The following is a 26,959-nucleotide window of genomic DNA, read 5'->3' on the forward strand; positions in this document are numbered from 1 at the left end:
GAGGGGGATACTACAATAGGAGGCAGTGCTGATGGTGTATACAGGAGAGAGTGGTTTAACAACCACTTTAACACTTTTCCACCACTTCCTGTCCAGGTGACACAACAGGAAGTAAGGATACCCTTCAAATAGAGACACAGATGGCAATAAAATGTGTCCAAAGTTCATACTAAATGAAATAGAGTTCCATAATTGCCATCTGTAGTTTGCCTCTATAACTTCTAGCTCTGAATCCATACAATCCATGACTGATCTGGTGTCATTTCTGCAAAATAGACCAAAGTAGTCCTGCTGAACTTGTGTAGGTGACAGGTACACTTTCGGGGGAAGCAGTACATTAATAACATTGCGGTTAGGAACTGGCATGCCGCTGTCACTGTGTCACCAGCGTCTAGCTCTCTCCTCCCCTCCCCAGCTGCCATTGTCACTCTGCCCTTTCCAACCCCTCCGCAGTCACAGCAAATATGGCATCTGGGAGAGTGGCTCTAATAACAGGCATGGGACGGCTATACTGAGTGTTTGTATCTGTTTGTGTGCATCGGGCTCCTACCCCACCCTGAGTATCCCTTCACCCTGCTATGTGTTCATGGGGCTCCTACCCCACCCTGTGTGTCCCTTCACCCTGCTATGTGTTCATGGGGCTCCTACCCCACCCTGTGTGTCCCTTCACCCTGCTATGTGTTCATGGAGCTCCTACCCCACCCTGAGTATCCCTTCACCCTGCTATGTGTGCATCGGGCTCCTACCCCACCCTGTGTGTCCCTTCACCCTGCTATGTGTGCATTGGGCTCCTACCCCACCCTGTGTGTCCCTTCACCCTGCTATGTGTTTATGGAGCTCCTACCCCATCATGTGTGTCCCTTCACCCTGCTATGTGTGCATTGGGCTCCTACCCCACCCTGTGTGTCCCTTCACCCTGCTATGTGTTTATGGAGCTCCTACCCCATCATGTGTGTCCCTTCACCCTGCTATGTGTGCATGGGGCTCCTACCCCAACCTGAGTGTCCCTTCACCCTGCTATGTGTACATGAGGCTCCTACCCCACCCTGTGTGTCCCTTCACCCTGCTATGTGTTCATGGGGTTCCTACCCCACCCTGTGTGCGCCTTCACCCTGCTATATGTGCATTGGGCTCCTACCCCACCCTGTGTGTCCCTTCACCCTGCTATGTGTGCATGGGGCTCCTACCCCAACCTGAGTGTCCCTTCACCCTGCTATGTGTACATGAGGCTCCTACCCCACCCTGTGTGTCCCTTCACCCTGCTATGTGTTCATGGGGTTCCTACCCCACCCTGTGTGCGCCTTCACCCTGCTATGTGTTCATGGGGTTCCTACCCCACCCTGTGTGTCCCTTCACCCTGCTATGTGTTCATGGGGTTCCTACCCCACCCTGAGTATCCCTTCACCCTGCTATGTGTTCATGGGGTTCCTACCCCACCCTGTGTGTCCCTTCACCCTGCTATGTGTTCATGGGGTTCCTACCCCACCCTGTGTGTCCCTTCACCCTGCTATGTGTTCATGGGGTTCCTACCCCACCCTGAGTATCCCTTCACCCTGCTATGTGTTCATGGGGTTCCTACCCCACCCTGTGTGTCCCTTCACCCTGCTATGTGTTCATGGGGTTCCTACCCCACCCTGTGTGTCCCTTCACCCTGCTATGTGTTCATGGGGTTCCTACCCCACCCTGAGTATCCCTTCACCCTGCTATGTGTTCATGGGGCTCCTACCCCACCCTGTGTGTCCCTTCACCCTGCTATGTGTGCATCGGGCTCCTACCCCACCCTGTGTGTCCCTTCACCCTGCTATGTGTTCATGGGGCTCCTACCCCACCCTGAGTGTCCCTTCACCCTGCTATGTGTTCATGGGGTTCCTACCCCACCCTGAGTATCCCTTCACCCTGCTATGTGTGCATCGGGCTCCTACCCCACCCTGAGTATCCCTTCACCCTGCTATGTGTTCATGGGGTTCCTACCCCACCCTGAGTATCCCTTCACCCTGCTATGTGTTCATGGGGCTCCTACCCCATCCTGTGTGTCCCTTCACCCTGCTATGTGTTCATGGGGTTCCTACCCCACCCTGAGTATCCCTTCACCCTGCTATGTGTGCATGACCCCCAATGTCCTCTTTACACATTCCTTGTCTGATGATATGTACTATTCTTATCTTGTCTGTCTTTAACTTTACCTTTCACAATCTCTCTTCTTCCTCTACCCTCTCTCTTCCACCCTACTCAGATTTCTATATCCCTCCCTCCCTTGCTCTCTCTAGTTCTATCCCTTTCTCTTTTTTCCTCTCTCTTTGATTCTTTTTTCAAATCTCTCTCTATCTTTCTTTCCATCCCTCTCTTCTTTTTGGTTGACTTATGAAAACTTTAGATTGGAAAATGAGTTTGGAGTTGTTGCCCCGTGCTCCTAATTAGACCCAAGCTTTCATTTAATGGGAACATTAGAAAAGTATTTTTGATTTCTATAAGCAACAGCTCCAGCTCCAGACCTTCCCATATCTTCTTCTATTTTTCCTCCTCTCAAACTATTTTTACCTCTCCTTCTCTCTGTCATTTTTCTCTGTCTCCCTCCTCTTTCTCTCCCCCCTCTCTCTATCTCTTCCTCTTCTCCCCCACTCTCTCTCCTATCCCTGTTCCCACTCCCCCTCTCTGTTTCTCTCTCTTCCCTCTATCTTTTCTCTTCCCCCTCTATCTCTTTCTCTCCTTCTCTCTCACACTCTCTGTCTCTTATCCCTGTTCCCACTCCCCCTCTCTGTTTCTCTCTCTCTCTTCCCTCTATCTTTTCTCTTCCCCCTCTATCTCTTTGTCTCCTTCTCTCTCACACACTCTCTCTTCTCCCTTTCCCCACTGCCCCTCTCTGCTTCTCTCTCTCTCTCTCTCTCTCTCTCTCCTCTCGTTACTCTCAACCCTCTCTCTATCTCTTTCTCCTCTCCCCTACTCTCTCTCTTATTCTGTCCCACCCCCCCTCTTTATTTCTCTCTTTATCCTCTCTCTCTTTTCTCTTCCCTCTGTCTCTATCTCTCTATCTTTCTCCTCTCCCCTACTCTCTCACTCTCTCTTCCCCCACTGTCCCTCTCTGTTTTGCTCTCTCTCTCTCTCCCTCTCCCTCTCTGTTTCTCTCCACGTTTCCCCTCTTTCTCTCTTCCCCCCTCCCTTTCTCTCTCCCTCTTTCTACTTTCCCATACCCTCTTCCTCTTTTTTTCTTTCTTTCTTCCCTCTCCCCCACTCTTTCTCTGTCTCCCCCCCCCCCACTTTTCTTTCTCTTTCCCCTCTCCCCCACTTTCCTTTTCCTCCCCTACTTCTTTATCTTCTCCCCCACTTTATCTCCCCCCTCCTTTTTGCCTCTTCCTCCCGCTATTATTCCCCTCTCCCCCACTTTCTCTCTGTTACTTTCTCCCCCTCTCTCTTTTTTCTCTTTTCCCTCTCCCCCACTCTTTTTTTGTCTCCCCTCACTTTTCTTTCTCTTTCCCCTCTCCCCTACTCTTTTTTTCTGTCTATTCCCCCCCTTTTCTTTCTGCCCCCCTGTCTTTCCCCTCTTTTCTCCCTCTCTTTATCTTCTCCAATTTTTCTCCCCCTTCCCTCTCTTCCTCTCTCTATCTTTCCCCTCTCCCCCACTCTCTCTCTCTCTCTGTCACTTTCTCCCCCCTTTCTTTCTTTTTCCCCTCTCCCCCACTCTCTTTTCACCCTTTCTCTCCCCCCTTTCCCCTCTTCCTCCCTCTATCTTCCCCCTCTGCCCTACTCTCTGTCTCTTTCTCTTCCCCCCCATTCTTTCTCGTATCCTTCTCCCTCACTTTTCTTTCCCCCCTTTTCACTCTTTCTCCCTCTACCTTTCCCTTTTACCCCACTCTCTCTGTCTCTTTCTCGCTCCCACCTTTCTTTCTTGTATCCTTCTCCCTCACCTTTCTCCCCCTCTTCCACTCTTCCTCCCTTTACCTTTCCCTTCTCCCCCACTCTCCCTCTGTCACTTCCCCCTCTTTCTTTCTCTTTCCCCACTCTCTTTTCCCCTCTTTATATCTTCTCTCCGACTTTCCCCCTTCTTTCCCCTCTTCCTCCCTCTATCTTTCCCCTCTCCCCCACTCCCTTTTCCCCTCTCTCTATATCTTTCTCTCTCTCTCTTCCCCCACTCTTTCTTTCCCCTCACCTTTTCTCCCCCCCCTTCCCCCTCTTTCTCCCTCTATCTTTCACCACCCCCCCCCCCACTCTCTCTCTGTAATTTTCTGTCCCCCCCTTCTTCCTTTTTCCCCAATCCCCCACTCTTTCTCTCCCCCTTCCTACCTCTCTCTTTCCCCTTTCCTCACGCTCTCTCTTTGCTTTCTTCCCCTACTTTCTTTCTTACCCTTTCCCCTTTCCCATCTCCCCCACTCTCTCCCGTTTCCTCTCTTCCACCCTCCCTCTCTCTTTTTCTCTGCATTTCCTTCCTAGCTCCCTCTCTCTTTCTCCGCTCCCTCTTTCTTTGCCCCCTCTCTCTTTTTTCCCCTCACTCTCCCTTTCTCTTTAATTTCCTCCCCTTTCTTTCTTTCTCTCACGCCTCTTCCTCACTCTTTCTCTTTTCTCCCTCCTCTTCTTTCTTTGTGTCTCTGTCCCCCCTCTCTCTTTGCCATCTCCCCACGCTCTTTTCTCCCCTAATCTCTCTTTCTCTCTTTTTCCCCTCTAGCCACACTCTTTCTCTCTTTCCCCATACTCTCTCTCTCTCTCTCTCTCTCTCTTCCTCCTTGCCTCCTTCTTTTTATCTCTTCCTCCCTCTTTACTCTTTCCCTTACAATTTTCCCTCCTCCACTCTTTCTCTCTCTTTTTTTCTTCTCCCCTCTCTTTTTCCTCTCGCCGCTCTCCCTCTATCCCCCTTTCCTCCCCCCTTTTCTTCCTTTTTCTTCCCCCTCTCTCTATTTTTCTTTCTGGTTATCTCTCCCCCCCCCCCTTTCTTCTCCTTTTTCTCCTGCCTCCCATTCTGTATTTTAGTAATTTCTACCCCCTGTGTCTGAGAATTGACAGTTCCGATCTATATATATATCAGAGATATAAATACATGGCAGTGTGTGTGTGTGTGTGTGGGTGGGTGGGTGAGTGTGTATATTTATAAGTATCTGTAGGAGAACCTTTTTTTGGTCTAGATCAATTATAAATGTGATCTACGTGTGGAATGTCATGCTTTTGTTTTAATGTGGCTGGTGGACTCCAGGCTTCTCTGCATATGTTACAGCTGTATAGATAGAAATAGTTAACAGATGTAAATGTGTGTATACATCACCCAATCATCTGCTGTTTGAGTCATCTGTAGCACATTCCAGTTGATCTATTGGTGAGGCAAGTGCAGCTGCACAAGGGCCCCAGAGGCCACAGGGGCCCCGAGTTACAGATCTTGGGCCGGATTCAGATACGAGATACAACGGCGTATCTCCAGATACACCGTCGTATCTCTGAGTGCGGGCCGTCGTATCTATGCACCTGATTCATAGAATCAGTTACGCATAGATTTCCCTAAGATCCGACCGGCGTAAGTGTCTTACACCGTCGTATCTTAGGCTGCATATTTACGCTGGCCGCTAGGTGGCGCTTCCGTATAGTTACGCAAGGAATATGCTTATTAGGTATTTACGCCGAGTCAGAAACGTAAGTCCCGCCGGCGCATTTTTTTAGGTCGTTTACGTTAGGCTTTTTTTCGGCATATAGTTACCCCTGCTATATGAGTTGTAGCCAATGTTAAGTATTGATCGTCGCTCCCGCGCCGAGTTTTGAACATTTTACGTTGTTTGCGTAAGTCGTTCGCGAATAGGGCTGGACTTCATTTACGTTCACGTCGAATCCAATACGTCCTTGCGGCGTACTTTGGAGCAATGCACACTGGGATATTTCACGGACGGCGCATGCGCCGTTCACAAAAAACGTAAAATACGCGGGGTCATCTTAAATTTAGATAAAACACGCCCACAACATCCCCATTTGAATTAGGCGGGCTTACGCCGCCACACATACGTTACGCCGCCGTAACTAAGGGCGCAAGTTCTTTCGGCATACGGAACTTGCGCCCAAAGTTACGGCGGCATACCGTATCGCAGATACGTTACGCCAGCAGATAGATCGAGAAATCTATCTGAATCCGGGCCCAGGTTTTTGACAGCACTGGTGCCTCCTGATTCGGCAGAAGAGGAGTCCAAAAGCTTGTGTGTGTCAATTTACATAGGGCTTTCTTTTCCTAATCCTAGCCAAATTGGATTGGTGAGAGTTGGAGAGAAAGAGAGAGGGAAGGGAAAGATACACTACAGTGCCTTGAAAAAGTATTCATACCCCATGAAATTTTCCACATTTTGTCATGTTACAACCAAGAACGTAAATGTATTTTATTGGGATTTTATGTGATAGACCAACACAAAGTGGCAAATAATTGTGAAGTGGAAGGAAAATTATAAATGGTTTTCAACATTTTATATAAATAAATAAATAAGTGAAAAGTGTGGTGTGCAGTTGTATAGCGCCCCCCTGAATACTTTGTAGAATCGCCTTTCTCTGCAATTACAGCTCCAAGTCTTTTTGGGGGTGTCTCTACCAGCTTTGCACATCTAGAGAGGAACATTTTTGCCCATTCCTCTTTGCAAAATATCTCAAGCTCTGTCAGATTGGATGGAGAGCGTCTGTGATCAGCAATTTTCAAGTCTTGCCACAGATTCTCTATTGGATTTAGGTCTGGACTTAGACTGGGCCATTCTAACACATGAATATGCTTTGATCGAAACCACTCCATTGTAGCTCTGGCTGGATGTTTAGGGTCGTTGTCCTGCTGGAAGGTGAACCTCCGCCCCAAGCTCAAGGTATTTTCAGACTCTAAAGCCGTGTACACACGATCGGTTTGTCCGATGAAAACAGACCTGTTTTCATTGGACAAACCGATCGTGTGTGGGCCCCATCGGTCTTTTTTTTTATCGGTGTTAGAAAATAGAACATGTTTTAAATTTTTCCTATGGATAAAAAAACAAGAGAAAAATCCGATCGTCTGTGTGGAGAAAAATCCACACATGCTCAGAATCAAGTCGACGCATGCTCGGAAGCATTGAACTTCATTTTTTTCATCTCAACGTAGTGTTTTACGTCACCGCGTTTTGGCACGGTCGGAATTTAGTCTGATAGTGTGTATGCAAGACTGATGAAAGTCAGCTTAACCACTTAACCTTGCCCCTTTTTGCGATTCGGCACTGCGTCGCTTTGACAATTGCGCAGTCGTGCGACGTGGCTCCCAAACAAAATTGGCGTCCTTTTTCCCCACAAATAGAGCTTTCTTTTGGTGGTATTTGATCACCTCTGTGGTTTTAATTTTTTGCGCTATAAACAAAAATAGAGCAACAATTTTGAAAAAAATGCAATATTTTGTACTTTTTGCTATAATAAATATCCCCCAAAAATATATATAACATTTTTTTTTTTCCTCAGTTTAGGCCGATACGTATTCTTCTACCTATTTTTAGTAAAAAAAATCGCAATAAGCGTTTATCGGTTGGTTTGCATAAAAATTTATAGCGTTTACAAAATAGGGGATAGTTTTATTGCATTTTTATTTATTTTATTTTTTTACTACTAATGGCGGCGATCATCGATTTTTTTCGTGACTGCGACATTATGGCGGACACTTCGGACAATTTTGACATATTTTTGGGACCATTGTCATTTTCACAGCAACGGCTACGCCGCCGCAAGTTGGGGAGGCAAGTGCTGTATTCACAAAGCACTTGCGTGCTAAGTTACCGCGGCGTAGCGTAAATGGGCCGGCGTAAGCGCGCCTAATTTAAATGAGGAAGAGGTGGGCGTGTTTTAGGGAAATTAAGCATGACCCCACGTAAATGACGTTATCAACGAACGGCGCATGCGCCGTCCGTGGACGTATCCCAGTGCGCATGCGTCGGATAGAATGCCTAAGATACGTCGAACACTGCCTACGACGTGAACGTAACTTACGCACAGCCCTATTCGCGTACGACTTACGCAAACGACGTAAAAAGATAGGCTTGTTCCGACGTCCATACCTTGCATGGGTTGCGCCACCTAGGGTGTAACTTTACCTTTACGCCGGCGTATCTCTTACATAAACGGCGTAACTAATTGCGACGAGCGCACGTACGTTCGTAAATCGGCGTATCTTGCTCATTTGCATATTCAACGCGGAAAACAACGGAAGCGCCACCTAGCGGCCAGCGTAAATATGCACCCTAAGATACGACGGCCTAGGAGACTTACGCCGCTCGTATCTTAGCCTAATTTAAGCGTATCTGGTTTCCAGAATACGCTTAAATTTACGACGGCGTAGATTCAGAGTTACGACGGCGTATCTACTGATACGCCGGCGTAAACGTCTCTGAATCTGGCTAATAGGATATAATAAAGTTCGGTACTTCGATAAACTTTGATTTGAGTTTTTTTGATCTATTATTTGAAAATGTGTTAAGTTGGGTCATCGCCAGCTCGTCTTCAGAAATGGAGTGTAGACATAATGGAGCTGCATGAACCTGTTGTGTAGACATAATGGAGCTGCGTGACAGCAGCTCGAATAACATTGCTTATGATAGACAGACTACACTAAGGGGACAAATCCAGGGCCAGATCTTATACTATAAATCTCCAGGAGGTTATCACTGTCATTGGCTTCTCATCTATCATGTTCACACTCTGTGATTTTTTTTATTGTCTTATATTCTGTGAAATGTTACAAAAGTCCAATAGCATAAAGGAGAACTCTGATCTAATACAAGCAGGAGAGCTGCTGCAATGCAACTGATTAACCCTTTTAGCTCCTATTCCCATCATGGCAGAGCTTAAAATATGCAGCCGACCACCAGTAATCCTGGCGAATTTTACACCCATCCTCAAATACTACGTCATGCTGACTGACCAGTTCAGGTGTGTGACATACTGAGGAGTACTGGCCACATGGAAGTGTCACCCGTACCCCTAACACAGGTGGACAGGCTTCTGTGTTCTTAACCTATAGCAGCCCTTTTCCCATAAGGCAAGCAGGCCTACCAGTACTCAGGGCCGTCTTAATAGAATCATGGGCCCCTGGGCACAGAAATGCTCTGGTGCCCCTACAATGATGACAGTGCAGGTAAACAGACATCAAGTAGGTAGGAGGCAGACTGCCTCCCCTGTGTATCTATCACTCTCAGTGCCACCATGGGGCCCTCAATTTCGGGGCACCGTGGGCTCAAGGACCAGCTGCTTTGGGGAAAGTGCAGGGGCCCCCCATGCAGCTGGGGCCCCTGGGCAGTGCCCAGGTGTGCCCTCTTATTAAGACAGCCCTGCCAGTACTTAGTTGCACCCAGGAGTTATGCACAATGCTATAGTGGCTGGCTACCACGCTGGTAGAGGCACTAAATTAGCAAAGCAAACAGGTATTTGCGGTTGGTAGACAGAGTGGTTCAATGGCAGTCCAGGTACAAGACAGGCAAGGTTCAGAGTAGTCAGGGTCCAATCTGTAGTCAAAAGGTAGGCAGAGTTCAGAGAATAGTCAATATCAGATTTAACGTCATAAACAGGGGAGTCCAACAGCAGAGCAGGACAAACAGACAGGGAGCTTGAGCATGTATTACACACGCTTTCACAAGCATGAGACTGCAGGCTTGGCTGGCTTAAATTAGGTTTGGGCTCCATCCAGTGACTGGCTACATCAATCTCCTTGCAGGTGGACAGACAGACAAGGAGAATGCATCTCAGCCAAAACCAGGATGCTGGAACCAGCAGCTTTGAGGGATCAGGAGCGCTACATGCTCCTGACTAGAGGTTCCACTTTTCCTTATGTAGCTAGCAATTCACTAGAGCAGGGGTCTGCAAACTTTCTGAACAAAGGGCCAGTTTACTGTCCTTCAGAATTTAGGGGCCAAACTCTGGCCCCTAAAATTATGGATTAATTGGCCGCAAATTGATGTGTCCGAAATTAGCTCATGCAAACCTGGGAAGAAAATTCACACTTTATTTTTACTTTTTTCAATTAGATCTCGTAATAAACTTTATTGAAGCTATCAATTTATTTCCTAGTTGCAATTTCACAATAATCCAAATTCTGGTAGTAGATAAAAGTCTTAGGTAGATTTCTTATGTTCTGACAATTACAGTTCATATGTAAGCGCTTCAATGGTTTTCTTAGCTGTTTGGAGTCCATTTTTAAAGGGGTTCTTGTATATTTCTGTGTGTTTTCTGATTTGCCATTATGCTTTTTTTCCATCCAGTATTTTTCTGGCTGTGTTTGTTTGGAGGCCTTTGTGATCAGAATGTCTATCCTAAAGTGGGCACCCTCTTTGTGCACAAGTTGGATGCTGAGGATTATCAACAACAGTTCCTGAATAAATCAGGTAAGTTCATGACCCATTGATATATGTTGGCTTTTCATATGTATTTATACTAGGGTGACCAGACATCCCCGGTTTCTGGGGACAGTCCCTGGATTGAGGACACTGTCCCGGATCAAGTCTGTCCCCGGCTTTGTCCCCGGATTGGATTTGAACAAGGGCTGGGGCAATTTCAAAGACAGTCAGTGCAGAATTAATAAGAAAAATGATTATTTACACACCCCCGCACCACCGCTCTTACTAGCTTAGGGGGGTCTATTTTTTTCCCATTATCTGTGCCCCTTTCTGATGATCAGCCGCTTGCCTGCTTATCTCCTTGCCTTCCCTGGTGGTGTGTTCTTCCTCCGCTCCCCACCCAGTAGTAGCCCGGGCCCGGAGCATAAGACTTGACAGGCGGTGGCGGCGATGGGCAGAGAGTGGCTGATTGCCGCCATTACTAGTAAAAAAAAATATGTCCCCGGATTTCATTTAAAAAATCTGGTCACCTTAATTTATACCCCTTTAACAACAATTTTTCAGTGACAAATTCATGATACCTGTAACACACACAAAAAAAATCACTCTCCGAGAAGAAGACTCTTAGCCAGATTCAGAGAGAGTTACGCCGGTGTATCAGTAGATACGCCGACGTAACACGGAATCTGCGTCGTCGTAAGTTTAAGTGTATGCTCAAACTGAGATACACTTAAACCTAGCTAAGATACGACAGCCTGCGCCGTCGTATCTTAGGGTGCAATTTTTCAGCTGGCCGCTAGGTGGCGCTTCCGTTGAGTTCGGCGAAGAATATGTAAGAGCCTAGATACGCCGATTCACGAACGTACGTGCGCCCTTCGTAGTAAAGATACGCCGTTTCCGTAAGAGATACGCAGCGTAAAGATAAAGCTGCCCCCTAGGTGGCGTAGCCAATGTTAAGTATGGCCGTTGTTCCCGCGTCAAAATTTGAAAATTTTACGTCGTTTGCGTAAGTCGTCCGTGAATGGGGCTGGACGTAATTTACGTTAACTTTGAAACCAATACGTCCTTGCGGCGTACTTTGGAGCAATGCACACTGGGATATGTACACGGACGGCGCATGCGCCGTTCGTAAAAAACGTCAATCACGTTGGGTCACCAAACATTAACTTAAAACACGCCCCCCCATCCTCATTTGAATTAGGCGCGCTTACGCCGGACCCATTTACGCTACGCCGCCGTAAGTTAGGAGGCAAGTGCTTTGTGAATACAGTACTTGCCTCTCTGACTTAAGGCGGCGTAGCGTAAATACGCTACGCTACGCCGCCTTAAAGATACGCGCCCCTACCTGAATCTAGCTATCTATGTTCAACTCAATTCAAATGATTAGAGAGAAACATTTTGCTTATGGAATTCTTTAAAGCCAAAGTTGATGGTCTGGTTCTAGCTCTGATGGGTATTGGCAATGAAAGACACTTTACTACAATGTAGCACAAAAAAACAGTTATGCTGCATACACACGATCGGATTTTCCGTCGGAAAAACCAAAGGCACCCCCTTCTTGTCCAAAAAATCATGAGTAATCAGGAGTACGTGGAATCTTTGGAATAGCTCCAGTCTCCTTGCGAGGAAAACGTTTACCTCTGTTGGATGGGGAGCCTCTAATGCTCCCATTGGATGCCCTTCTTGTGGAACCTCCACCTCTATCACCCTGCGAGAAGGATACCTGAGAATCAGTAATCAATCTTTTACTTATTTGTTGGACCTTCCCTTCTGTACCCTGCTTGGAAAAGGGGCCTTTTCTTTTTGTAGAAATTTGACCTGTATTGGAAGAGACCAAAGAAGAGGAATTAGAGGGTGTGTCAGACAGATAATCATTGGTTTTTACATCTTTACCTTGATTAGTTGTTTTTCTAGTGTTCTTATTTTTGATTTTTTTGTTGTCCTGATTCCATTTATAGGCCCTGCCCTCACAAAAAGCATTTTTATCTCTCCAGTATTTTTTCTCCTTTTGGTAAGGATTTGTCTACTGAAGTTATCTAGATGTACCGTATTTATTCGTGTATAACGCGCAAAATTTTATACCCCAAAAAAATTCCAAAGTTTGGGTGCGCGTTATACACGAGGACTCAGTGGCGGCGGGAGTGGGCGTTCCTGACATGTCTGTGATTGACGTTTTGCCCAAAAACGAGCTCCCCCCCCGTCGCGTAAGCCGCATCACGATTGGCGAAAGGAGCCGAACGGCGATGCGCATGTGCAGTATAGCGCCGACTCGCCGTTCGGCTCCTTTCGCCAACCGTGACGCGGCTTACGCGACGGGGGGGAGCTCGTCTTGGGTGCACGTTATACTCGAATAAATACGGTACTTCCAATTTTTTCTCTTGTCCATCATATTCATCCAAGGTTTTTGGGGGTGTGAGACGGGCATATGATTCAATCTCTTTGTCTAGAACTTTAAATTGTTGTTTGTATTCATTCTGTAATAGTTGCATTAGATTTTTGGAACATTCATTTAATTTGTTTTCCCAGCTAATTTTAAGCTCCTTGCTAATGTTATCCAATATTGGAAAGATTTGAATCCTCAACCCAATCGGATTGATATGTTCACAAATATATCTTTCCATTGACTGGATATGCCAATGCAAGTCAGATTAAAAAATAAAGAGACTAAATCCAATGCTAATTGTTCTTTTTCTTGATAACTCCTCTCAATTTGAGCCATAAGTTCCTCCCAGTGCCCTCCCTGTAAATCCCCCATTGTCCAAAATCAAGAAAACCCAATTCAAAATTGAAAAACACTGAGGCCTGGTACACACGAGAGGATTTATCCGCGGATACGGTCCACCGGACCGTATCCGCGGATAAATCCTCTCGAGGATTTCCACGGATTTGGATCCGATGGAGTGTACTCACCATCGGATCGAAATCCGCTCCGAAATCCCCTCGCGATGACGTGTCGCGCCGTCGCCGCGATAATGATGCGGCGACGTGCGCGACGCTGTCATAAAAGGAATTCCACGCATGCGTCGAATCATTACGACGCATGCGGGGGATCCCTTCGGACGGATCGATCCGGTGAGTCTGTACAGACCACCGGATCGATCCGCGGGAGCCAATTCAAGCGGATAGATTTGTAGACATGTCTACAAATTTTTATCTGCTGGAATTGGGAAATTTACGCGGATAAATATCCGCAGGAATGTACACACCATAGAATCTATCCGCTGAAACCGATCCGCTGAGATTTTTCAGCGGATAGATTCTATCGTGTGTACGGGGCCTAAGGAGAAAAAATAAACGTATGCCAGTAATCAAAAAAGTACTAACAAATTCTTTCAGATCCACCATCCTCTCTCATTAGGAGCCCCCAATAGAGAAAAGAAACAAAAGAAATACCATGGGTCTGAAATGTTTTATACATAGAAAATAGAGTCCATGCCTCGATGCATGAGTTGTGAAGAAGTTAATGGGTGTATTGTCCACCCTAGTATTATAGAAAAGGATCAACTCATGCAGGGCGGCATGTGGTTGCCATCATCCCTTAATTGCTGAACGATTGAAAAAAACTCAAAAAGGATTGGGATTTTGGAGGCAACAAATAGTAAACTCAAAGATTTACAAAAAATATACAAATGTATTACAAAAGCAGTTAGTGTGTGTTAGTGGGCGTCCTGGCTCTCCTGTATTCCAGGGAGGGGTCGAGCACGACACTCCACACCAGGGAGAAAGCCTTGCATTACTGTGTGGAGTTACAGACAGAAGAACAGGAAGTGAGGATTTCTCAGAAGAAATAAGGACATTTAAAAGCAAAATGGAAGGATGAGGTAAGTGAAGGAGGAGGACTGCACTAAGGTAAAGGAAGCTATTTAGGAAAAACAATTTTTACCTTTACAACCCCTTTTAAGCATTGGGTGTTTAATACACCTGACCATACATAGTTAGAGTTGGACATAATAAAATTAGCACACGCAATGCCCAAGGTTAAAATTTACATTTGAACCACTTACATTAAAAAAATCCTATTTTTATAGACACGTGAGATTCCTCTTCTACCCATTGTTGTGTTCTCCATCTCCAGGTAATGAACAAACTCAGCCTATCTCCTTCTATGCTAATTTGGAAGGGTTCCCAGACTTGCCTGGATGGCTGCGTTATACCCAGCGCTCCCCATGGCACAGTGGATATCTGTATGGCTCCCCAAACACCCCAGGGAAACAAGTCATAGAGGTATGTTTATATTGTAGAATGGTATCTTCTTCACAGTCCATATAAAATGGCCATCTAAATAGTTTTTATCTGTTTTTTAGATCACAGTGTATAATAGACACAAATTTGAAATGCTTCGAGAAAAAATAATTTTCCATATCCGTGCTGCTGAAGGTAGGTGGTTTGTAGTAGCCAACAGTAGCATGTCATATAGTATTTGGGTGTTTAAGAGTCCCAAAGAATATGTATCTGTCCAAGGCTATACAATATCCATACACGGTTGTACTTTGTTCCCCATCTTTTCATGTTCTCTGGGGCGCCTGCATCAGAAGAAAGCATTGGGAAGAATGGAGTTTGCAGGGATATCATTCAACTAAATCACCAATTCTACCTTGGCTACTTCAGATGATATTATTTCAAATGGCAGTATTTCAGCTTTGCCATTGCTTTGGCCTACACTATTGAGAACCTCATTTTTCTTTCTGAAAATACATAACGATATTGCTCTGTGATATTCCGCTAATTCCGCAACTGCTCAGACTCTCCGGCGCCTGCGAATTCTGCAACTAAAACGAATTTCTCGGAGACGCCTGCTCAGACTCTCTGGCGCCCGCGATTTCCCCAACTAAAAATCTCCCTGTTGCCCCCCCCCTGGATCCGCCCCTGCTTACAATACTCCTTGAACATTACCCAATGTGCTTAGAAACTGTTCCTCACCCTTGTGCACCTCCAGCAACCTGTACACTCACCAGATATTAAACCATAATGCGCCTTTGGGTCATACTCTGAAGCAAAGAGACATCTCGCCCTGGTGTGTTGGTAGGAAGGTAGTCCTCAGAAAACTCAGGCACTATGCAAAAGAAAGCTCACCTGTGGGAGCCCAAATGATACTCAGTGTAGTAGTTTATTTAAACTCAAGTACAAAAGCTGCAACATAAACAAATAAGGTCAAAAGAACTCACATATTCAGTCACCACTCCTGCCCTGAGGATGCAGTGATAATGAAGTCAGCACATAGGCACCATAGGCACCTCCCGACGTATTTTGTGCTTTTGCACATTCTCAAGGGATCTGCCTATCCCTTGTATCATTCTGTCAGTAGATACAATTATCATAGGGAGGTAAGTGTAGAGCACTTCCCTCCACTGCTCCTCCGTCAACTCCGGTACAATGGCAGTCCAAACGTTTCTGGTTCCAGGGGGTCTCCAAACATTCTAAAAAAAGGGCCAGTTTACTGTCCTTTAGGCTTTAGGGGGGCCAGACTGTGCCCACTGAGACTAAATAACACCAGATCTTGGGTATTAAAGGGAGAAATTGTTGGTGTCTTTGGGAGGAATTGTGCCCTATCGTTGATGTCAGTGGAAGGAATAATGCTCCATCATTGGTGTCAGTGGCAGGAATTATGACCCATTGTTGGTGTCAGTGGAAGGAATAATGCTCCATTGTTGGTGTCAGTGGAAGGAATTATGCCCCATTGTTGGTGTCAGTGGCAAGAATTATGCCCCATTGTTGGTGTCAGTGAAAGGAATAATGCTCCATTGTTGGTGTCAGTGGCAGAAATAATGCCTCAAGGGCCGGATAAAGGCAGGCAAAGGGCCACATCCGGCCCCAGGGCTGCAGTTTGGAGACCAATGCTCTATACCAATTTTGAAGTACAAAGAACTAAGGACACTTAGCATCTAGAGATTGACTTATCTTGATCAGGATCCAAAAGAACTGACTCCAGTTTAGTATTTACCAGGGACACCTCACCTCACCTCCCCAAAATTGAACCCTCGCCTTATGTCGCAGCTGAAAATAAATACATGTTTGCATCCTTGGGACCCTTCTCTACCTATATAAGACCTCAAAAGAGCCAAACGCCTCTCAGAGTATCAATGATGTGCATATTTGATCCCATATTAAGCCCAAGGGTGGGTTGAATCCTTCACATTTAATAACAGCTTAACACCTGCCCTTTAATATCTCCCTGAAACCTAACCCTTAACCTTAGCCTAACACTTCACCCATAATCTAATGGTAACCCTTAATCAGACTCCAACAGGTAAATAGAGGACCTGTGCCATGTCCATACAGCTCACTTTACTGCTGCTGTTTGAACAGCGATGAAGGAGTAAAGGAAAGGCAAGTATTAGCAGCTTAAGGGGCACTAAAAAAGCAAAGTTGTTGCTTTGCATTGCAAAACACAAGTTCAATTTACTCTCACCTTAATCCTAAACATTATTTAACCCTAAAAGTTAGCCCTGAAGGCCATGTCACGTTGCTAAGAGTCTACTTGCCTTCCCTTATCTCCATCACTGGCTGGTCCAGCAAGATATCAGTTCATGGCTGGTCCATTAGGTTGAGTGTGGTATTATCCTTAGTGCAGGCTAATCCAGTCATTCTCAACCAGGGTTCCTCCAGAGGTTGCTAGGGGTTCCTTGGGCTGTGGCTGATTGACTTCCCCTTTGATGGTGCCACCATTGTTCTAGGTCAAATGCCACTTGGCAGAGCCAGCAGCATGACACCCATAATCATTTTAGCTTTTTGCAGGGGTGGCAGTCTGACCACCATTATTAGGGGGAAATACTTCCAATTGAACATCAATGTAAGAGGCATTTTACCAATGACTCCTATGGGAATTGTTTAGGAAGGGGTTCTCTGAGACCTTAAACTTTTTTAAGGGTTTCTCTTGGGCAAAAAAGGTTCAAAAAGACTGGTTTGACCGTAGGGGTGGGTGAGGTCACTTTTTTTCAACCTTTTGGTAATGAAATCAAGGAATTACCACGTGTCAGGTTCTTCTTACCAAATACTAAAGTACCTTTCTTTTTGGGTGGAGCATTTTATGATTGAGGCAGATTAGCTCTTTTGTTATCTTATATATGTTTTTTCCTGGAAAACCTTGTGTTTGTAGATGTGCCACCCCCGTTTCGAGCTGAGTTTTTGGTTGAGAACATGGACGTGGAGGAGATGCTTCCCCCAGAAGCTCAGCACAACTTTCAGGTTCCTCTGCAGACGGTTTGGAACACCCAGAGACTGTCTATCATTAATATCACATCAGCACTGGACAAAGGAGGAAGGGTGCCGCTCCCACTTCCAGGACGGAAAGAGGGGTAAGTTATATGCTACTTTCTCATCTCACCATTTTCTTTGCTCTTAAAGAGATTTACACTTTCAGGTGAAAAAATAAATAAAACTGGGGGTCTTTATTAAAATGGAATTCGTTTTCCTAAAAGTTTTCTAGTTGTTGATTGGATGACACATTTCAAATGATTAACCACCTGTAATAGAGATATGAAGATACTCTTTGCATTGAAAACATATCTGTTGTAAGAGAAAATGGGCCAGATTTAGATCCGCGTAACCTATCTGATTTAAGATCCGCCGCCGCAAGTTTTTGAGGCAAGTGGTTAATTCACAAAGCACTAACCTCAAAACTTGCGGCGGCGTATTGTAAATCCCCCCGCGGAATTCAAATTCCGCGGCTAGGGGGCGTGTAGTATTTAAATCAGGCGTGTTCCCGAAACCGATCGGACAGCGCATGCCCTGTCCCGAAATTTTCCCAGCTCCAAATTACGTCACAAGGACGTCATTGGTTTCGACGTTTAAGTAAATTACGTCCATCCGTATGCGCGAACGACTTACGCAAAAGACGTGAAAAATTCAAATTTCGTCGCGGGAACGACGGCCATAATTAACATTGGCTGCGCCTCATAGACCCAGGGGTAACTATACGCGGTCGTTCGTTTCTGAATCGGCGTAACTCCTCATTTGCATATTCGTCACGTAAAAAAAAACGAAACGCCACCAAGCGGCCGGCCTGGAATTGAATCAGTCGCATAGATACGACCGGCAGAACTCAGAGATACGACGGCGTATCAGGAGATACACCGTCGTATCTCTTTGAGAATCTGGCCCTGTAGGTTTCCACTGTTAACCTTTCCTTCTTTAAATGCTTGTTGACTTGTCATGCTGATATAATGGATTTTTTATCTTCTGAACCTGAAACACACTGATGTGTAGCCAGAAACAGCCAGGCAACTAGAGGAAGGTCAGCAATGGCAATCTTCGTATACTCTCTCTCTATACAGGTTTCCTTTAAAACTTGTTTCATTGCATAACTTTTTTTTTAGACACTGTGATGTCATCACTCGATCTTTTTGCTTCTCCATGCAATGCAGGTATATCATGGCTGATGAGAGGGGCTGGCAGGATGCTGTACATGGATTCCTGAAAATATCACAGTGTACACAGTGTACACTCAGCCAGCAAGAAAATCTTGCCAGTAATCTCGTCAGGAAAATGGCCTTTTTTTTTCCTGACGAGAATCCCGGCCGTGTGTACAGGGCTTAAGTCTACGTTAGCCGCTGTGTTGTCAAAACAGCTCAGTCTTCCTGTACCAGACTCTATTCGGTTGTCGGTGTTGTGTCCAACCACCAATTCGTCAAAATCCCTGGTTACACAGGGCCAGATCCACAGAGCAAGTACGCCGGCGTATCTACTGATACGCCGGCGTACTTTCAAATTTCCTGCGTCGTATCGTTGTTTTGAATCCTCAAAACAAGATACGACAGCTTCTGGGTTAGATCCGACAGGTGTACGTCTTTGTACGCCTTCGGATCTAAAATGCAATACTTCGGCGTCTGCTGGGTGGCGTTTTCCGCGTCGGGTATGCAAATTAGCGATTTGCGACGATCCACGAACGTACGCACGGCCGTCGCATTTTCTAACGTCGTCTGTAGTCGGATTTTTCTGGCGTATAGTTAAAGCTGGTATTTTTCGGCGTATACATGGAATTGCCATGTTAAAAATTTGAATTTGAATTTTTTTTTTTTTTGCGTAAGTCATCCGTGAAAAGGGATGGACGTAACTCACGTCTAAGTTAAAAAAATGACGTTGTTGCGATGTAATTTCGCGCAAAGCACGGCGGAAAATTTCTGGACGACGCATGCACAGTTCATTCGGCGCGGGGACGTGCTTCATTTAAATGAAACCCGCCCCCAACCCGCCCAATTTCAAAACCGCCGCCAGAAATACACTACGCCGCCGTAACTTAAGGCGCAAACTCGCTGAGGATTCGAATATACGCCAGGTAAGGTACGGCGGCGTAGTGTATCTCTGATACGCTGCGCCGATGCAAATGTATGTGGATCTGGCCCTAAGGTTTTAAATAAACCGGAAGTGACGTGGTTGGAGTTTCTGATGATTTGAAGATATTGACAGAACACTGGATGACCTCCACCAAGGTAAAGCGATGGGCTCACACTGTGCAGTGAAATCAGAGTTAGTGATTTCAGTACAAGAGAGGAGTCTGTTTTATGTGCAAGACTGAAGGGAAGACTGGAGTCCAGCATTACACTTTTTACAGTGAAAATGTGGGCAAAGGGGGCTGAGGTCAATTGTTCCGGGCTGCAGGAGGATCTATTGTTGCAGGTGGCAGGGGGCTGCTGTGGTTGTTGGGGAGATCTATTTATGCTGGTGGGGGTATCTACTAGTGCTGGAGCAGTGAGTCAATTGTTGCTGGGAGTGATCTACTGCTTAAGTGGGGAGTGTATTGTTGCTGGCTGCTAAGATATCTATTTTTTCTGCCGGGGGTCTATTGTCGCTTGTAAGGATCTGTTGCTGCTGGGGGTCTATTGTCACTTGTAAGGATCTGTTGCTGCTGGGGATCTATTGTTGCTGAAAAGGATCTATCATTGTTGTTGGGGTTTCATTGTTGTTGCTGGGGGGTCCATTGTTGCTGGCTGCAGGAGATTAATTTTACTGCTTTTCTTGTTATCATTAACACATTTCATACAAATTACTTGGTTCTGTATTCTCTACTAGGGATGGTACTGGAAGGTGGGTAGGGGGGCGTAACCAGGGGATGGTGCTCAGATTGAGGAGGGGGCAGAGCAGGGCTCAAGTCCTGCGGGAACGTGTGGGAACGGAGCCAATCCTTCACTAAGCGGCGATGCCCAGCTCGAGTCACTGTGAGAGGAAGGCGAACCTTAGTAATCCTTTATGTTACTGGCCGCTTCCTGTATATGGATTCATCGGGTAGTGTGTGTGGGTATTCCGTCACTTCCTCGATGCCGCAATGTCTCCTGGGAGCTTTTGTCATTGTTCCCAGGAGACATTGCGGAGGTCTGCCGCGCATTATCGTGGGATTTGGAAAGAATTTGCTTAAAGTTCTTTCTAAATCCCGCGATAACTCGCGGCAGACCTCCGCAATGTCTCCTGGGAACAATGACAAAAGCTCCCAAGAGACATTGCGGCACCGAGAAAGTGACGGAATACCCGCACACTACACGATGAATCCATATACAGGAAGCGGCCAGTAAAATAAAGGATTTTCTAAGGTACAGTGGATCAAAAAAAAACATGCAGTTTAATAATTATGCATATGAACGTATCATTATTTTTTTTTGGTGGGGGAGGGGATCTTGGGTGGAAGTTCCCACACTTTTTTTTCCGCAGGGGTCACTTGACCCCTGGGGCAGAGACGAGGGGTGACTCAAGAGGGGGGAATACCTGCACCTATTTGTTGAGAAAAAAAGCCTTGCACATTATGGGAAATAAGGTCTTAGCAGCACTTCACAGCCGTTTCTAAGCAATTCACTGATTTCATATACAGCTTGGGGATTAGCCTTGCTGTCTTGCAGATGTGCATGCTCTGCTTTTCTCCTGCTAAGCAAAGCTTACTGGCAGCTGATTGGCTTTCACCCAAAATTGGTATTACAATATCTTATGTGTGTATAAGTGTAGCAAGGACATTACACTGTTATCTCTTTCAGTAGCAGGGACTAATGCATGTGCTTTAACCACTTCATCACCGGGCCTATTTTGGCACTTTTCTCCTTCATGTAAAAATCTAAATTTTTTTGCTAGAAAATTAATCAGAACCCCCAAACATTATATATATATTTTTTGGCAGACACGCTAGGGAATAAAATGGCGGTCATTGCAACTTTTTTTCTCGCACAGTATTTGCGCAATAATTTTTCAAACGCCTTTTTTTAGGGAAAAAAACTGTTTCATGAATTAAAAAAAAAAAAACAGTAAAGTTAGCCCAATTTTTTTGTATAATGTGAAAGACGATGTTACGCCGAGTAAATAGATACCTAACATGTCACGCTTTAAAATTGCGCACACTCATGGAATGGCGCCAAACTTCGGTACTTAAAAATCTCCATAGGCAACACTTTAATTTTTTTTACAGGTTACTATTTTTGAGTTACAGAGGGGGTCTAGTGCTAGAATTGTTGCACACGCTCTAACGCACGCGACGATACCTCACATGTGGGGTTTGAACAGTGTTTACATATGTGGGTTGGACTTGCATGCGTGTTCGCTTCTGCACACGAGCTACTGGGACAGGGGCGTTTTTTTTTTTACTTAATTTTTTTATTTTTACACTTTTTTTTACATTTTTTTTTTTTATCACTTTTATTCCTACTACAAGGAATGTAAACATCCCTTGTAATAGGAATCAGTGTGACAGGTCCTCTTTATGGAGAGATGTGGGGTCAATAAGATCTCACATCTCTCCTCCAGGCTTACAAGCATGAAATCGGTGAAAAAAAAATCACCGATCACATGCCGTGATTGTGGCTTTGTTTACTTCCGGGTAACGGGCGTGACGTCATAACGTCGTGCCCTGGCCTCCGACGGTCATAGAGATGACTGGTGACCATCTGGTCACCAGTAATCTCTATGCTTCCCAGCAGCGCCGGCCGATTCGCTCTCCGGGCCCGGGAGAGCCCGGAGAAGCACCGGATGGCGGCAGGAGGGGGGGCGTCCCCTCCCGCTGCCTATAAGAACGATCAAGCGGCGGAACTGCCGCTTTGATCATTCTTATCATGCACAGGATCGCCAGCTGAAGACGGCGATATCTGAATGATGCCTGTAGCTGCAGGCATCATTCAGATATCACTGCACAAAGCCGAGGACGTCCATGGACGTCCTTGGTGATTAAGTGGTTAACATTCCTTTAATTAAATATATTGTTGCTATATAATCGGCTAAAATTTATGTTTTACAGTAAAAATGATATGTTATACTATTATTATTATTATTTTATTATAATTATATTAAAATTATATTATTATTTATTATTATTATTATTATTATTATTAATAATAATAATAATAATAATATCATTATTATTATTATACAGGATTTATATATCGCCAACAGTTTGCGCAGTGCTTTACATCAGGGAAGATAGTACAGTCACAAAACAAATCAATACATGAGGGATCAGAGGGCCCTGCTCGTTAGAGCTTACAATCTAAAAATTATATTATAATAAAATTATACAACGTTGTATATTACAATTTACAGTATATATGACTATAATGATATTATACCTAATATTATTAATACTAATAATATATTCCAATTATTATTATTAATAATAATAATAATAATAATAATAATAATAATAATAATAATAGTAATAACAAAACATTATTATAAACAAATATGCTGAATAAATCCAACATTAGCAGCGTTCTAATTTAAATGTTATTGAAATTTGTAAATCCATCCATTTCAATATAAATGTGTGAAGTCCATCCTTATATTCACATAAATCAGATTAATAAAATCTGAATAAAAAGTCCATCCAAATGATCCATGTGCGGTATAAATCCTAAATGATTAGCCGTCACCACACCTTGTGAGATCTATCCCCTATGGCAGTGATGGCGAACCTTGGCACCCCAGATGTTTTGGAACTACATATCCCATAATGCTCATGCACTTTGCAGATTAGTTGAGCATCATGGGAAATGTAGTTCCAAAACATCTGGGATGCCAAAGTTCACCATCACTGCCCTATGGTAATGAACTCACTGGATAAAAGGAAGGCGCCTGTGTTAACATCCACTCCAAGAGTTATGATTTGGTCCTTCCATCTGAGTGTCACTCTCGACAAAAAAGATGCGTATACATAGCGGAATTCTGTAAAATAAAACACATTTTATTTAATTGAATTTCTGTCCCCCCTTATACAGATGCACTTACAAGAGCAAGAAAATAATAAAAGCATTGGACAAAGCAGTCCTGTCACGTTTAGCTCAGTCACACTCTCACCACCTAGTGGATCTCTCACAGGGTGGCGTACCCGGGTCGACCTGACAGCTGATCGACAGACTGGATGGCTGCAAGGTCACGCACTGACATGTTTCGTCCTTCACTTCCATGCTGCATTACAGTATGAAATTTGCTGTAAAATTAAAATAGGATTTCTACATTAACTGTCAATAAAAAAAAAAAGAAGCAAAGTAAGCTTCTAGTCTCCACTATAGAATTAGGCTTCCCTTATCAAAAGGGTGGTAACTGGTGGTCAATGCAGCAGAGGATTACTTGCTGGAAACTGAAAAACATTATTGCCGCACAGACAGATGTTGTTGATGAAGGATTAAGTTGAATGCATCCTCCTGCTCTATTATCCTATTACATTGTCTGTTACCGTATCTGCGGTGGAATCAAGGACCGTCTGAGGTCAGGGATTCAATCTTTAAAGCCAAACAGATAATATATATCTATATAATCTATATATATATATCTATATATATATATATATATAGATATATATATATATAGATATATATATATATATATAGATATATATATATATATATATATATAGGGTGGGGAAAATGATTATTTGAACCCCTGCAGATTTTGTAAGTTTGCCCACTTAAAGAAATGAAGGGTCTATATTTTTTTATCATAGGTGTATTTTAAATGATAGAGACAGAATATCAACCAAAAATCCAGAAAAAAAAACATAAAACAAAGATTATAAATTGAGTTGCAGTTCAATGAGTAAAATAAGTATTTGATACCCAAGTAAAACATAACTTCGTATTTGGTGGAGAACCCTTGTTGGCAATCACAGAGGTCAGACGTTTCTTGTAGTTGGTGACCAGGTTTGCACACATCTCTGGAGAGATTTTGGTCCACTCTTTACAGATCTTCTCTAAATCCTTAAAGTTTCTTGGCTGTCTCTTGGCAACTCGAAGTTTCAACTCCCTCCATAAATTTTCTATAGGATTAAGGTCTGGAGAATGACTAGGCCACTCCATGACCTTAAAATGTGCTTCTGTGTTTTGAGTCAAGGTCATGCTAGATGACCCATCCACGACCCATCTTCAGTGTTCTGAAAAATTCTGACTATGTCCCTAAAAACACCATCCCTACAGTCAAGCTCAGAGGTGGAAACATTATGCTTTGGGGCTTTTTCTCTGCTAAAGGTACAGGCCGACTTAGCTACATGGACAATGCTACGTATTGTAAAATCTTGGATGAGAACTGTGACAGACTCACCCGGGACAGAGGCTTTTGGAGGGGACTGAATGCTAGCCTCTTGCCTTGCGATCATGGGCCCTGGCATTTGGGGGAACGGTGCTCTTTGTGAGCTGTATGCCTGGGGACCCTGTATATGAGTGAATGCTAATGCTGTCACCTCCAGCCACCTGTCTGTTCTCTGTGTTAATTGACCCTGCTATTGTGTGAAGATGTCCTGTGTTTACACTTATGATTATGTGTATTGTATAGCAGGTGAGCGAGGAGACGTGACGTCTACCCTGAAAGGTCACATCTATGAGTCACCTAGTCTGGGTAAATGATTAGTTAATTAGCTCATGTTAATTTATGTTCTGGTTACCTCCTCTTTAACTGTATATAAGATTGTTTTCTTGGTTCCATTAAACACTCCATGTTCAGCAGACAAACAAGTCTCGTCTCGTTGTGTGCTTGTGAGCAGCTGGAATATCTGATATCTATATCCAGACTGATAGGAAGCGGTATATGACGGAAGCACTCAAGCGGAGTGTGGGACGTTCCGTTACAAGAACCTTCTTCCCTGGGAGCTGCGGTGGCTCAACGCGATTGGCACTGCACTGATAAGCCATTCACCTCTGCAGCTAGAGGTTCGGATCCCGGTCTCGGCTTCATGTGAATTGAGTTTGGTGGTCTCAGCCCGGCTCCCGGTGGGTGTGCTATGCAAGGTAAGCCTGTGCTTAGTACGCCCACCCCCCTCCCACAAAAACCACCACACCTACACACGCACTCTAAAATTGGGTTAACACACGCACATTGACCACGCGGTCTCTAAAGAGAGGCGAAGGACTAATGGGGCTGGTTGAGCGGGCTAATCCTCTCACTCCCTTATAGGGAGTCCCTCTGCCCCGTTGGGCTTCAAAGCGGAGCAGGTAGGGCGGGCTGTGTGGGAGGACCCCCTCACACACCCGCCATTGCCACCCGGGGCATGGAGAAAGGTGGCAGATTGCCTCTGGGGGAGGCCTGCCTACTCCCAACTCCTGCAGTCCAGCTCCTCTCTCGAGTACACGCACAAAATACACTTTAAAAAAAAAAAAAAAAAAAAAAAAGAATAAAAAAAAAGAACCTTCTTCCCTCAGCCAGAACACTGAAGATGGGAAATGGATAGGTTTTTCAGCATGACAATGACCCAAAACTTAGGAGTGGCTCAAGAAGCAAATTAAGGTAATGGAGTGGCCTAGCCAATCTCCAGACCTTAATCCCATAGACAATTTATGGAGGGAGCTGAAACTTTGAGTTGCCAAGTGACATCCAAGAAACCTTAAGGATTTAGAGAAGATCTGTAGAGAAGAGTGGACCAAAATTCCTCCTGAGATGTGTGCAAACCTGGTCACCAGCTACAACGTCTTATTTTACTCACTGATCTGCAACTATTTTACTCACTGAGCTGCAACCCAATTTATAACATTTATATCATGTGTTTTTGTGTAAATGTGTAGAAGAAGAGAATACATTTCTGTGACATTGTTCGTTTCTTTTTTGCCTCCGGTGTCTTCTCTTGTGTCAAAATGACAATGGATGTAACTAAACAGCTGGCTGGACTTTCTCTCACTTTACAGCAGCCCACACGTGATATTGTGTTCCAAGGCAACTGAGCCTTGCCAAAGGCAGAGTACCTAATGCTTTCCTGACAGGTGCTCATGTGCTCTGTAAACTTGACTTCCATTTGGACTTTTAAGAAATAACACATTTTAAAAAGTATGGGCTAGATTCAGAAAGCCCGCCGTAAGTTTGTGCGGGCGTAGCGTATCTCAGATACGCTACGCCGCCGTAACTTAGTGAGGCTGGGGCTGGATTCACAAAGAACCTGCGCCCTAAGTTACGGCGGCGTATGGTAAATCTGTCGACGTAAGCGCGCCAAATTCAAATTGAGAAGAGGTGGGCGTGTTTTATGTAAATAAAACATGACCCCACGTAAATGACGTCTCTAACGAACGGCGCATGCGCCGTCCGTGAACGCATCCCAGTGCGCATGCTCCTAATCACGTCGCAAATAGTCAATGCTTTCGACGTGAACGTAATTTACGCAAAGCCCTATTCGCGAACGGCTTACGCAAACGACGTAAACGACGCAAAATTTGACGCTGTCCCGACGTCCATACTTAACATTGGCTATGCCTCATATAGCAGGAGTAACGTTACGCCGGAAAAAGCCTTACGCA

At 44.8% G+C, this 26,959-nt stretch overlaps 1 protein-coding gene across 2 annotated transcripts in view; it reads left to right on the forward strand.

The window, feature by feature from the left end:
* Positions 1-426: 426 nt before the first annotated feature.
* SGCA (sarcoglycan alpha) overlaps positions 427-26,959 on the forward strand; it is a 52,927-nt gene continuing 26,394 nt past the window's right edge. For both annotated transcript variants that reach the window (XM_040329721.1, XM_040329722.1), the window contains exons 1-5: positions 427-495; positions 10,209-10,331; positions 14,359-14,507; positions 14,588-14,660; positions 17,380-17,578. In XM_040329721.1, coding sequence (XP_040185655.1) covers positions 465-495; positions 10,209-10,331; positions 14,359-14,507; positions 14,588-14,660; positions 17,380-17,578 — 575 coding nt within the window. In that variant the 5' untranslated portion in view covers positions 427-464. The remainder of the gene's footprint in view (positions 496-10,208; positions 10,332-14,358; positions 14,508-14,587; positions 14,661-17,379; positions 17,579-26,959) is intronic.

The sequence above is a fragment of the Rana temporaria genome, chromosome 12 (assembly GCF_905171775.1).
Source record: "Rana temporaria chromosome 12, aRanTem1.1, whole genome shotgun sequence".
NCBI lineage: Eukaryota > Metazoa > Chordata > Amphibia > Anura > Ranidae > Rana > Rana temporaria.